At 45.4% G+C, this 13,710-nt stretch overlaps 1 protein-coding gene across 2 annotated transcripts; it reads left to right on the top strand.

Annotated features, from left to right (window-relative positions):
* Positions 1–6,625: 6,625 nt before the first annotated feature.
* On the top strand, positions 6,626–9,010 carry LOC606332 (60S ribosomal protein L36-3). Of its 2 annotated transcripts, none has more exons than XM_044523459.1 (4): positions 6,626–6,759; positions 6,840–6,969; positions 7,993–8,192; positions 8,804–9,010. In XM_044523459.1, exons 2-4 carry the CDS (start codon positions 6,868–6,870, stop codon positions 8,838–8,840), a joined length of 339 nt encoding a protein of 112 aa, XP_044379394.1. In that variant the 5' UTR covers positions 6,626–6,759; positions 6,840–6,867; the 3' UTR covers positions 8,841–9,010. The 2 variants fall into 2 exon arrangements, with proteins under 2 accessions (XP_044379394.1, XP_044379395.1); XM_044523460.1 differs by having other exon boundaries at positions 6,725–6,759; positions 6,848–6,969.
* The last annotated feature ends 4,700 nt before the right edge of the window (positions 9,011–13,710 follow it).

Here is a 13,710-nt window from a genome sequence, read left to right as displayed (position 1 = left end):
TAGGAATTCATGTTCCATGACTTCATCAGTGAAGCAGAGAGGGTGTGCAGCGCCACTATATCGGGCCAGTTCGTGACATAGTTAGGATGGAGTCTGTCTGCGGCTTTCGGCTCAGACATAATTGTACTTGCCATGTTCGACTTGATAGCCGTCGTCCCGCGTCGAGGCATGCCCCCATGATCCGTAGATCGATCTACCCGGACCTGTTTTATTCTTCAGGCCCTGCCGGAGATCATACGTGTATCCCTAAGCAGTTTTGTCTCTGCCTTTACGGCGAGGTAAGGCGGGCTGGTGTTCGGCTTGTGTTGTCACTTTGTCCCGGCCACGTGGCGGTCGGTCGGCTGCATTGTGCGCTGATGGCATGGGCTCCAGTGCCTCGTCATTGCTACCTCTTGAGCACTGCGTTGGTTTTCCCTTGAAGAGGAAAGGGTGATGCAGTAAAGCAGCGTAAGTATTTCCCTCAGTTTTTGAGAACCAAGGTATCAATCCAGTAGGAGATCACGCTCAAGTCCCACGCACCTACACAAACAAATAGAGAACCTCGCAACCAACGCGATAAAGGGGTTGTCAAGCCCTTCTCGGTCACTTATGAGAGTGAGATCTGATAGATATGATAAGATGATATTTTTGGTATTTTTATGATAAAGAGAAATAAAGACGCAAAGTAAAATAAACGGCAAAGGAAATAACTAAATATTGGAAGATTAATATGATGAAAGATAGACCCGGGGGGCATAGGTTTCACTAGTGGCTTCTCTCAAGAGCATAAGTATTACGGTGGGTGAACGAATTACTGTCGAGCAATTGATAGAATTGAGCATAGTTATGAGAATATCTAGGTATGATCATGTATATATGCATCACGTCTGAGACAAGTAGACCGACTCCTGCCTGCATCTACTACTATTACTCCACACATCGACCGCTATCCAGCATGCATCTAGAGTATTAAGTTCAAGAGAACAGAGTAATGCTTTAAGGAAGATGATATGATGTAGAGGGATAAACTCATGCAATATGATATAAACCCCATCTTTTTATCCTCGATGGCAACAATACAATACGTATCGGTTCCCTTTCTGTCACTGGGATCAAACAACGCAAGATTGAACCCAAAGCTAAGCACTTCTCCCATTGCAAGAAAGATCAATCTAGTAGGCCAAACCAAACTGATAATTCGAAGAGACTTGCAAAGATAAACCAATCATACATAAAAGAATTTAGAGGAGAATTAAATATTGTTCGTAGATAATCTGGATCATAAACCCACAATTCATCGGATCTCGACAAACACACCGCAAAAGAAGATTACATCGAATAGATCTTCAAGAAAATCGAGGAGAACTTTGTATTGAGATCCAAAGAGAGACAAGAAGCCATCTAGCTAATAACTATGGACCCGTAGGTCTGAAGTAAACTGCTCACACATCACCGGAGAGGCCATGGAGTTGATGTAGAGGCCCTCCATGATTAATGCCCCCTCCGGTGGAGCTCCGGAAAAGGCCCCGAGATGGGATCTCTCGAGTACAGAAGGTTGCACTACTAGGGAAAAACTTATACGCAGACGCTTACTAGTAGTGCGGGTTTATAACCCTCGCTACTCCTACTTAGTAGTAGCGCGGGTTTTTACCCCTCGCTACTACTAAGTTGATACTAGTAACGCGGGTTTTTAACCCGCGCTACTACTAAGCGGTCTCTACCGTGCCCTCCCGGGACATGCCATAGTAGTAGCGAGGGGTACAAACCCGCGCTACTACTAAGTTGATAGTACTACCGCGGTTTTATACCCCTTGCTACTACTAAGTACGAGGTAGGTGAAATCCACACATCCTCGGCCGAATCCCTCCTCTCTCCCTCACTTTCCCCCTCTCTCACTTTCCTCCTCTCTCCCTCGTACTCCAACGGTGGCCGTCGTTGGTACACTCTGCTTTCTTCCCCCTCCCTCTCCGAGATCCCTCTGATGGGAGGTCGCCGGAGCTCCTCGCCGCTGCCAAGATGCGGAAGCATGACCTCGGCAACCTCCTCCTCGCCGCCTTCGTCGTCTTCTTCTCGCTCTAGGCTAGCCCTCCTCCTCCCACTCTTTGATTCAATCCGAACCCTAGCTGACCCATCCCCTTCCTCCTCCGCCGCTCTTCGCCGACCTCAACGGCGACGGCTGCCACGAGGTGCTGCTCCCCACACACGACGCCAAGATCCAGGTCCTCCAGCTCACGGCCCATGCCCAGCTGGCCTCCGCGGCCTCCACGAGGCACGCGTCATGGCCGAGATCTCCCTGCTCCCGGCTAACATGCGCATCGCCGCGGGCCACCGCCCGTCATCATGGCCGTCGGCGCCGTCAACCGAACCATTGACAACATGCACGGGGTCAAGATTTTTTTTGGTTTTTTAAATTAATAGTAGTAGCGCGGGTCACAGACACGCGCTATAGATAGTTAGTAGTAGTAACACAGGATGCACCGCGCTACTACTACTAGTTAGCTGTAGTGCCGTAGTAGTAGCGCAGGCACCCGCGCTACTACTAGGCTTTTTCCTAGTAGTTTTGCGGCGGTGGAATTAGGTTTTCGTGGTGCTCCTGGATGTTTGGGGGTACGTGGATATATATAGGAGGAAGAAGTACGTCAGTGGAGCAACGGAGGGCCCACGAGGATGGAGGGCACGCCCCCTGCCTCGTGCCTTCCTCCCTTGTTTCTTGACGGCCACTCCAAGTCTCCTGGATCACGTTTGTTGAGAAAATCACGTTCCTGAAGGTTTCATTCCATTTGGACTCTGTTTGATATTCTTTTTCTTCGAAACCCTAAAATAGGCAAAGAACAGCAATTTGGGCTGGGCCTCCGTTAGTAGGTTAGTCCCAAAAATGATATAGAAGTGTAAAATAAAGCCCATTAACATCCAAAATAGATAATATAATAGCATGGAGCAATCAAAAATTATATATACGTTGGAGACATATCAGTCATCGAATTGAGGTAGTAATTTGCGCTTCGGGTAACTTTTGAGTGGTCGCTTGAGGCCGTATTCCTCGGCTTCCAGGATGTTAGTCCATTATCATTGAGCAGGTCTTGATCAGCTTGAAGCTGTTGCTGCTTCTTTTTCAGGCTCCTTGCAGTGGCAATTAGCTGGCGCTTGAAGCACTCCTGCTCGAGAGGTTCCTCAGGCACGATAAAATCCTCAGTGCCGAGGCTCGCCTCATCCTCGAAGAGCGGAAGATAATTACTGTCCTCCGAGTCTTCATGTGTGGCCTGTTCACCAGGGCTAACTTGCATGTCTTTCTGTTCATTTTGTTTGAGTTGCCTCAACGGGGTCTTCATTTTCTCCGGCATAGTCCGGAGTATTATCTTCTCATGTGTCGGTGCTGCTGTCTTTGCTGCGGTGTGACTTAGAGTGGCGCCGCTGACGCCGGCGCTTTGGTTGTATCTCGGGAGGTTTATCCTCAACCGGATCTTCCTTGTCATCGCCGCTATTCTCTTTTGGTGCATCCACCATGTATACGTCATACGAGAAAGTGATAGTCCAGCGTCCGGTAAACTGCGGGTTTTGGGCCTCTTCTTTCTCCGGCATCGTCGTCCATACCATCGATGTCGTCGGAGCCGTAATCGAGCATGTCAGTTAGGTCTTTGACAGTGGCTATTAAGTGGGCGGGGGTGGGAAGCGAAATTCTCCGTCATCGGCCTCCAGTTCAAACCGGATATAATTCGGTTGTGAGTCCCCCGCTAAGGAGAGTGTTTTTAATGAGTTTAGCACATCGTCTAAAGGTGAGTGCCAGAAGATGTCCACGGAGCTGAATTCAACAATCGACGCCCGATCAAGCTCGTTGTGCGCGGACGCACATGCCTCGGAACCTGTAGCCGCAAACGTGTCTGAGGTTCTGGCAACACAGATCTCACTTGATGTTGGGTCTGTGTGCGGCTCCAACGCCACTGAGTCTGCGGCCTCGTGGCGGGGCTGAGCCTCCCGTCCTCAGATGGTGTGATCTGCTCCGGATCTAGAGCCGGAGCGGTTGTAGGTTCCATCTCCTGGGTGTGGTTCGATGACAGATTTAAGTCATGTTCATCGTGGTGACAGGGAGCGGCTACTGCCGCGGTCTCGAATCCATCGAAGATCAAGTCTCCGCGTATGTCCACGACATAGTTCAAGCTTCCAAATCTGACCTGGTGGCCAGGGGCGTAGCTATCGATCTGCTCTAGATGGCCAGGCGAGTTGGCCCGCAGTGCGAAGCTGCCGAACACGAAGATCTATCCGGGAGGAAGGTTTCTCCCGGGATAATGTTGTTGTGGATGATTGACGGGGCCATCGAACCTCTTGGCGGCGACACAGCGGTACTCTCAATGAAAGCACCAATGTCGGTGTCAAAACCGGCGGATCTCGGGTAGGGGGTCCCGAACTGTGCGTCTGAGGTTGATGGTAACAGGAGACAGGGAACACAATGTTTACCCAGGTTCGGGCCCTCTCGATGGAGGTAAAACCCTACGTCCTGCTAGATTAATATTAATGAGTATGGGGGTTATAAGAGTTGATCTACCATGAGATCGTAATGGCTAAAACACTAGAAGTCTAGCCTATCAGATTATGATTATCATCGTTCCCCTCTAAGGATCTAGCCCTCCGGTTTATATAGACACCAGAGGGATGTAGGGTTACATAAAGTCGGTTACAGTGAAAGGAATCTTCATAGTTGGTCGCCAAGCTTGCCTTCCACGCCAAGGAGAGTCCCATCCGGACACGGGTAGAGTCTTCGGTCTTTGTATCTTCACAGCCCATCAGTCCGGTCCATGGCTAACAGGCCAGACACCCGAGGACCCCTTAGTCCAGGACTCCCTCACTTATAAACTGGTGTCCAAGGGACAAGGGATGACCCAGGTAGTCTAACATGCATGACGTGTGCATAGTGTCTGCTATCCATCAACATTGCCCCGCCACAGGGTATGGCTGTCTCGTCCACACATGTACAATGAGACGTTGTAGTTGACTTCAGGTAGTCGGCCAGCCGGAGCAACCGACCCGGCTCACCGTCTTGGGACTAGCCGGGGTTCATCCCCCGACAGTAGCCTCCGAGCCTCCGGGTGACTTGAAGAGTTGGACGGAGGGTCTTTGTTGTCGTATCTCTGAGGTTGCAGATGACAACTGTCTGCGGGCCTCAGCTGGCGCACCTTTCTTCTAGTGGAGGCGCGCCAACGCACCCACTAGGTGTAGCCTCTGAGCCTCTGGGTGCCTCGAAGAGTCGGGGGAGGGTCTTCGCTGTTTGTTGTAGCATATGGTGGCGTCGAGGGTCTCGGCGGGTTTCCCCAAAGGAAATGATCATGCAAAAGACATAGTTAGCCTTAGATCCTGGTACGCCGGTGTAGATGTATCAAAAATTTAGTTTTAGCAGCACATGTTTTATGCAAAAGGGATGCCGACTCGGTTTCGTCCGAGCCCCTTTTAGTCGTTTTCACCCCCCCCCCCCCCCCCCCGCGCGCGCTCTTTGGCTTTTTCTATTGCTAGCCGGACAACCGGAACGCGGTCTGTATCTGAGACGAAGAGTGGACCGCAGAGTGGAGCGTACAGTAATTGAACTCTGGGGAGCAGATTAAATCGAGCAGACATTCACAAAGAAAATGACCGGGTCGCCCAAGCCATTTTCTCTTCGGACGTATGTTTAGTTTAGATTGTCAAGAACCAGAAGTCACTTGTTTCACCTCATATGGATGCACAACGATCAGCACTAGTGTGACGGAAAATGGTGGTCTAGCTCTCTGTTATACCATCGTGGCTCACATAGTCCAAGACACTAGTAGTCGGATGCATCACCATGGCAAAGAGACATCATCTCACATATTAACCGTCCTTTTGAGTCATCCCTGGCTACCCGTACTTGTGGTGCCCTCTCTAGTGTCGCCTGAAAATCAGCGAGGTACTTGAGGTATGTTGGAGGAGACTCATATTCTTACATATTGGTGGTATCAACGTTTGTTGCACTCTAGGGTCTCGACCTTCTTTTACGTGCCATCGAGTGTCGCGACAACATATGTGTCCTGGTCGATGGTCTTTACATACGGTGTTCTTCGCCCACACAAAAAAAGCCTGGGAACACTATGAATATGAAAACGATTTTGTTAATTCTCAACCGACAAAGAATCCAGATAGATCTTTATCAATTCTAGAACAATCAGATTTGCATTGCCATAGGAGTTGTAAGCAGGAAGCCACTGAGGTTTTCTCAGTTGCAAGTGAGTGAAAAAATCAACCAATACAAAAATGTTTACATAGTATTAACTCATGGGATGACATCACTTGACTGAGTAGGCTGAGTTTTAGGCGCACTCATATGAAAAAAGGCTGACAATTTTGTTATCGGTTCGTGTGACATTTTGTTTTCACCGTGGTGTGTGTATTGTATCTTTTTGCGGTAAATAATGTATTTTCTTCCTTTCTCTAAAAGTAAAGATAATGTTTTGGCTCCTAGCTAACATAGCAGAAACACCGCATTTATATGTTGTTCAAATGATCAAATACTGCATTTTTTTTAGCAAATCAAACACTGTAAATTTTTTTTTTGGCATCAAATACTGCATTTTGCGCTAACAACTTACACACGCACAAAAGTGGGCCTATCCATAAGGTGAGCAAAACAAGCCGAGTAAGCCCACGAAGACAGGCCCATCAGTCTAGCGTGGAGAGATTTCACGCCCTGGCCATATATAAGATCCTGCCTCACGCAGCTTAGGGTTTCTTCCCGGGCGCTGGCGGCGGATTAGGGTTTCACTTGCATCCATTCTCAACGTAAGCCTGCAAGCAGCGCCGCCGCCCGCACCATGAATCTTGTGTCAGATCACTCGTAACCTTGCGTGCGTCCGTTGCAGGTTAGCAGGAGCGAGTGGGAGTCCGGCCATGGCGCCGTCGCAGCCCAAGTCAGGGCTCTTCGTGGGCATCAACAAGGGCCACGTCGTCACCAAGCGCGAGCTGCCGCCTCGCCCGTCCGACCGCAAGGGGGTAATAAGCCGTCTCTAACCTCCGATATCCTCCTTCTCCTGCCCATATGCGTCTTCTGATTTGTTCTCAGTGCCCGCTTGATCTGCCCATTTAGATTGTACTGGCCTCGGACTGTTCTCTAGATCTGTGTTTGCTCGGTAGTTCCGTTGTTTTAGTCTACTAGGTTTAGTATTATTTTCGTGTCTGTTGTAGTTATGATCAAGAAAAGGGTGGTGAGCTTGATGTTAAGAACACTGTAGCATAGTATGGTTGATGCTACTAAAGGGTAAAAGTAGTCGGGGTAAATATCTGTGAGGTGTACCTTGTATTGCATGGAAGCTCGCCGAATTGAGAACTGATAAAAATTCTACAAGATTGAGAGCAGCCTTGTGTCTGCAGTGATGTAATGATGCATCAACACACCTTTGGCATTTTTGATATTTAAGAAGTCCTAAGTTGCTAGTCCTGGAGGTCTATAGTTGTTGGTGAAATGTGGCCGCTCAATCAAGTACCTTGTATTTTCATTTCTAAAGTATCACTGACTGTGCTACACACCTTTTTGAGGGATATTGCAATATTCATCTGTAAATAGTTGTTAATGCAGTTTTCAATGCCATCTAGTATTAGTCTTAATTCTCATATTGTTCGATGCATAACCATGGCCTTGTGTAACTTGGCAGCATTGATAGCCTCTTGTTTTCATGTGTAAATCTGGATTCTGTATTGGGCTTGATTACCTACACAGGCCTGTTGTATTTCTGCATTTAAGTAATAGCCAATGCAGATTCAGATCACCTTCCTTTCTTGATATTATTTACAACTGTTGTCAAGTCGTGTTAAAAGTAAAATAGAACCTTGCTGAGTTTGGGACCAAATTGTTATTCGGCTATTCTAGTTGGCTTTTTTTTAAGGAATTGTAACTTGTGTGAAACTGAAACAAAGTTAACTCTGCACTTACATGCTCCTATATGCTCAGCTGAATTATTATAGCATGTCTATCAGTTTGCAGTTATCCTTACATTGTTATGTTCGCATATTTTGCAGAAAGGTACAAAGAGGGTGCATTTTGTCAGGAACTTGATCAGGGAGGTTGCTGGATTTGCTCCCTATGAGAAGCGTATCACTGAGCTTCTTAAGGTTGGAAAGGACAAGCGTGCACTCAAGGTCGCCAAGAGAAAGCTTGGTACTCACAAGAGAGCAAAGAAGAAGAGAGAGGAGATGTCAAGTGTCCTTAGGAAGATGAGGTGTGTAACAACTAGACTTAACATTTATATTATGAACATTATTTGACTCTGCTGCCCTATTATTCAGTTTTCCTTTTTGTTCTGGACTACGTAGTTACCTAGAGCATTAGTGCATAGTGCATCCTCTAGTAGTAGGAGAATTATGAATTTGTTTGGTTTATAAGTGAATTGAAGACAAAAAAAATCTTTCAATTAAGAAATGCTGTGATGGCTTCCAGCCAAAGCTTAAATAAAGCGCTAGGTCTAAATTCCATTTTTTTTAATCTCTGCCTAGTGCCTATCTTGTCTCTAGGCGTTCAGTTGTTGCTTATTGCCTATGCACTCAACAATTCTTCCAATATTTTTTTTAATTTGTAGATGTGGCTTTTCTCCATGTCAAGTAGTATAGGTTGTAGACAGCAGTTCCCACTTGGAAGATGGTAGGGTTTTCGGTGTTGCATATACAATGCAATCTTCAGCATAATCATGTTTCTATTTTCTTGTAGTTCTTTAGTTTTTTCTTTTGCCTGACCAATTTAATGTCTTCTACATTCAGGAAAAAATAGTTGCCATTCTGTTTTGCTGCAACGGTTGTTTTATAAATGACTAAAATGTTGTCTCATGATATGCAGGTCTGCTGGTGGTGGTGCTGGTGACAAGAAGAAATAGAACTTGGCTAGCTGGTGAATTTTATCCGGAAGCAAAGTCCTGTATTACCAGTCCGTACCTATAGAGCTATGGCCATTGTGTTGACACTATCTTTAGCCCGTGGTTTCTATTTTGAGAAGACCAATCTTTTTAAGATTTTTATACATGAGTCTGGTGCCTTTGTTTGATTACTTGGTACTCTGCTGTTTATTCAGTTATGTAGCTTGTCTGGGTTTTGTACCTGCGATTGTTATATGTTTTCAGAAAGCCCTGCCACGGTGTGAACTTGGAGCCCATGGTGTGAACTTGGAGCCCACGGTGTGAACTTGGAGCCCATACCCCCATTACAGCATCCATTTCTTTCAGAGACCTAATATCTTGATTTGTTATGTGTTAACTGTATGAGCATCTGTTAATAGCGCCTTCCTAGTACAAAGCATCTTCACATATAGCCATTTCTTGCCCCTGCAAAAAATATAGCTATTCTTTACACGTCTAATAGGAAACACTGTTTTGACCTCCCTTTGTGCAATGAAAGAATTCCTTGTTTAACACAGTTTTAAATTTCGTTTCCCTATTTGACTCTGAAGAAATATTTCTTCCTTATTTAATACCTACTTTGAAATCCCCGAATTTTTTATTAATAGTAATTAGTAATCACGGAATTATGAAACGAGGAAAGGATAATTACATTTTTTAGAAATAGTAAGGACGCTAGGCATTACGGCGTCCATGCACGGACGCTAGTATAAGCGACGTCCTGGACTGGACGCTAGCATCAATCACGTCCACGTTTAGGCTGGGCTCCTATCCAGCAACTTCGGCCCATCGCCCCCTTGGCCACCGCTGCCGCCGCCGCCCTCCACCTCATCTCTCGCCCACCTCCTCAAGGCCGCCTCCCTGTCATCCCCTAGAACACCTCGTGGTAGCCTCCCACCTCTGTCAAACTAGGTTGCGCCACCACGGCGAGTTTGACGGAGTTGACGGCCCTTCTCTCTTCTCTCGACCGCGGTCAGCACAACTGTTCCGTTCCTCGTCCCAGCATTCCTCACAGCCTCAATCATCACCCGCCGGAGCACAGGATGGTAGGCTCTGTACTTTTCCCCTGAAGCTGTATGTTCTTCCTCTCCAACACTACAATAGATGCTAGAAAATATCTTCTATTTCTTGCATGGTATTTGTCTCTTCTTCTGATTAATAGATTGACATTGATACTGAGTGAAAAAAAGTCTATTCCTGAACATAACAATGCACTATTGGCTCTTTTGGTGTCCAATAATTTTGCCGAGATTAAAAGCAATGTATTTAAGAAAGTTAGCAAAGAGAACCTTCAAAATCTGGTTTATTATGGTGAGTGTGCTTATGATTGCGTCATTTCCATGATTCTAAATCAGATGCTGATGGATGACTGTATTTGCTACGTTTTCCACTGTGTGGATGATCCTTTTGAATTCATCGTTGCTGCATAGCTGCATTTGTCAGTATGTCATGTGTGGCTTATTGTTGTTGTCTAGCTACTTAGTGTTCAGCACTTCCATCTCCTTATGTGGAATGAACCGTGCTGAGTATGTAGTTGACAGTAAATGATTGATATTGTTGATGCAGCAGCTTTAATGATTTCTCATTGGTTTCGTAAGCATAGCTCATACTGAGAGAGAATATGATTTACTGAGGTTTATCTAGTGGAGTATCCTGAAGAATAATAATGGGCCCAAGTGTTTGCTCATTTTGGTTCCCGTAAGGATGAAATTGTCCAGCCCAAGTGTTTGCAAGTACTTCAGAGGAATAATATGAATGAACTATTTGATTTTCATTTAGATTCCTGTACTTGCAAACAGCAAGCAAATGAGCACATGGCACATCGGTCAGGTTTGGCTTTAGGCAGTCACAAGATGAAGAAGTATTTGGTTGCAGAGTGACCTTGTACTTAAAGTCTTTATGAATAAAAAGAACATGATCTCCATTGTGTAATGCAACCCTCTCATTATCAACCTTGACCTCAAATATTCCAACTTCATCACCATATGAAATAACATGCATATGTCCTGCCTTGTCGCCCCTTTTAACTAATAGTTTGTCCACCCGTTCGGACCATTGGTTGCCTCCGTCAACCAAGTTAAGAGCACTTCGCCTTCTTTCTACAAACCACTCTAAGCACTTTGAAAATGTCTCCTCCACAATTGCTGCCACCGGTAGCCTTCGGGAAAGCCTAAGCACATTGTTTAAGGACTCCGACCCATTGCTTGTCATGATCCCCCACCGGTAACCCCCATCCTTGCATTGAAATACTTTCTCAGGCTTCTCTTGCTCATTTTTATCTTCCTGCAAATACTTACCGACCTTTCTAAGATATGTTGTTGCATCGGGACAAGTATGTTCAATAGATGACATGCCCTCCTCAAACCTACGAGGTTTCTTTTTCTTGACTGCCCACTTGAAAATTTTCAAAATGTCATCATCACAAAAAGCTTTGTATAGGTTCTCTACGACATGTTGAGAGCAAAAGCGATGCACACACTCGCCAGCACTTTCATTCCACCCAAGGTGTGGTTGCTTAAACACCCATTTGATTGCTTTGTGGCGATCTGAAATCACACACATGAACTTTCCAACACCAATTACCTCCCTCCGCAACCATCTCATGAACCAGCCCCAGTTCGTAGCGTCCTATTTCTCAACAATGGCAAATGCAAGAGGTATTAACTTATTATTAGCATCATATCCGCAAGCCATTATCAACCGGCCCTTGTATCTTCCTGATAGAAATGATGCATCCACACTTATTACAGGTCGAAGGTGGGGAACTGCTGCAATGCAAGGTCCAAATGCCCAAGCAACACATCGAAATTCTCTATGCCCTTCTAATGTCATGGGTTTTGATAGAAGAACATACTTTGTACCTGGATTTTTTACTCTAATAGCCTCGAGGAAGGGGATGAGAAGATTGTATGATCCTTCCCAGCTACCAAAAAGTTATGCTATGGCCTTCTCCCTTCCACGCCACAACTTATTGTATGATGGTCTCACATTTCTGTAACGTTGTTTGACCAATGCCCGCACATTTTTTATACTCAACTCTAGGTCATCCTTGAGTGCTTCACGAATCACATCTGCAATTATAGAGGCCGATAACTGAGAATGGTCAGTTCTATTAGCCGGTGCACGACAAGTGTGAGAATAAGGACATTTCCTTATTTGCCAACATGAACCAATTTTTGTTGGTATTGCATACAACCTCCACATGCAACTGTCATCAATACACTCTGCTACAAGTTTAGATTGACTGCTTGTGTTGTACTTCACTTCCAGGTTCATGTTTATGTGAAATTCACCAATCGCAATTTTGAGGTGCTCTTTTGAATCAAAAATTTGCTGCTCTGACAATGGGCTTTGAAAGTGCTTCTTGCATCCAAAAAAACTTTCATCTGCTGTCGTCTCCGTTAGTATAGATATGTCACCAAAGGCTCTCACGCCATTCTGTCCACATGTACGCATGAATGGAAATGCATTAACATGATGCATAACGCTTGGTTCTGGATCTTCGTCTGAACTCTGGCTAGGTGCGGCATCGGAATCATGCTCATCATCATCATGTCCCATAAAATCCTCCTCTGTCTCTGTATCCTCCTGATCATATGGGTCATTGACAGTACCTGTTGGAAAATCATTTGTCACAGTACCATGAGTAGAAGATGGAGCATGTGCCATGTCGAAATCAAGACCACACGAACTAGAATTTGGAAAACCACTGGCAGATGTTTGATGCAATGACGAGTGCACTGCACTTCCATACCTTTGTAAGTGCCTTTCAATTATTGGTATGTTGCTTCCACCGCTGACTTGGCTCAACATGTCTTGATTTGGCGTGATGTTAACATATAACTCTATCACTTGCCACGTTGTCCGGGACTTGGTCTTCTCAAAAATCATGTTCCACCCTCTTTCCTCATATATTGGAATTAACTGAAAATAATGTGGTCCAGGAGCTCCAATATCAAAGCAAGCTTGGATATTCAGGTTCGTTTGAGCACTGACATTAACATGTGCAAGTCCTCGACATGTCTCACTCTTGATATCTTCAAAAGTGGTATTCTCGGATGCTGGAAATGTTAACTTGGGAGGAATAGTATACTCCACACTCATGGACCCATGTTGCACTTCACCATCCACGTAAACCAGAACGATTAACATATTCTTATATGCACCTACAAACATGAACGTGCAGCAAGTGAATATCACAATTTTAAATTGATCTACCATAGACTCACGACTGAAAATTTGGCTTCTCACAAACCACCCAATTAAGGATTGTAATTCAGGAATACCAATCCAATCATTTATAGAGTGTCTGCTTGTAAATCATTGAATCAATTGCATAAAGATTAAAACAAAGGAGATTCAGTAGGACAGTACAACAACTAACATGAATCAAGCACAAAGTCAATTGGAGGATCCTAATGGCGAGCGGCTGATGAGACCTTGCCGCTCCTGTGATGATCGGTGTTGCCGGCTGCCAGAGATTGCTTACCATACGGCGAGTTCCAGGAGCGCAGACTGCATGCGTACTAGGGTTTTAAACCTCGCGTAACTTCTGTCTGTCATTAGGAAAGACCCGGTTTAGTCGAATCTGATGGTTAGGCGAATCACTTGACTGGACGCACTTACTAATAGCGTCCAGACCTGGACGCTATCCTCGATAGTATCCAGCTGTGGACGCCATTGTACTTAGCGTCCTTACTATTTTTAAAATTTCCACTTCCCCGTCACTAGTTTCCAAATTATTGGGTTATTAATTATTAATAATAAAAAATTCGGTTGAAATCCTGTTCCCCATATAACACGTGAAATGACAAGTTTACCCCTGGCACTAGAAGCACCAATCAGGTCAGGT

Source organism: Triticum aestivum, chromosome 5A (genome assembly GCF_018294505.1).
Source record: "Triticum aestivum cultivar Chinese Spring chromosome 5A, IWGSC CS RefSeq v2.1, whole genome shotgun sequence".
Lineage (NCBI taxonomy): Eukaryota > Viridiplantae > Streptophyta > Magnoliopsida > Poales > Poaceae > Triticum > Triticum aestivum.
Note: the sequence above shows the minus strand (reverse complement) of the source record. Positions and strands in the feature narration are given on the sequence as shown.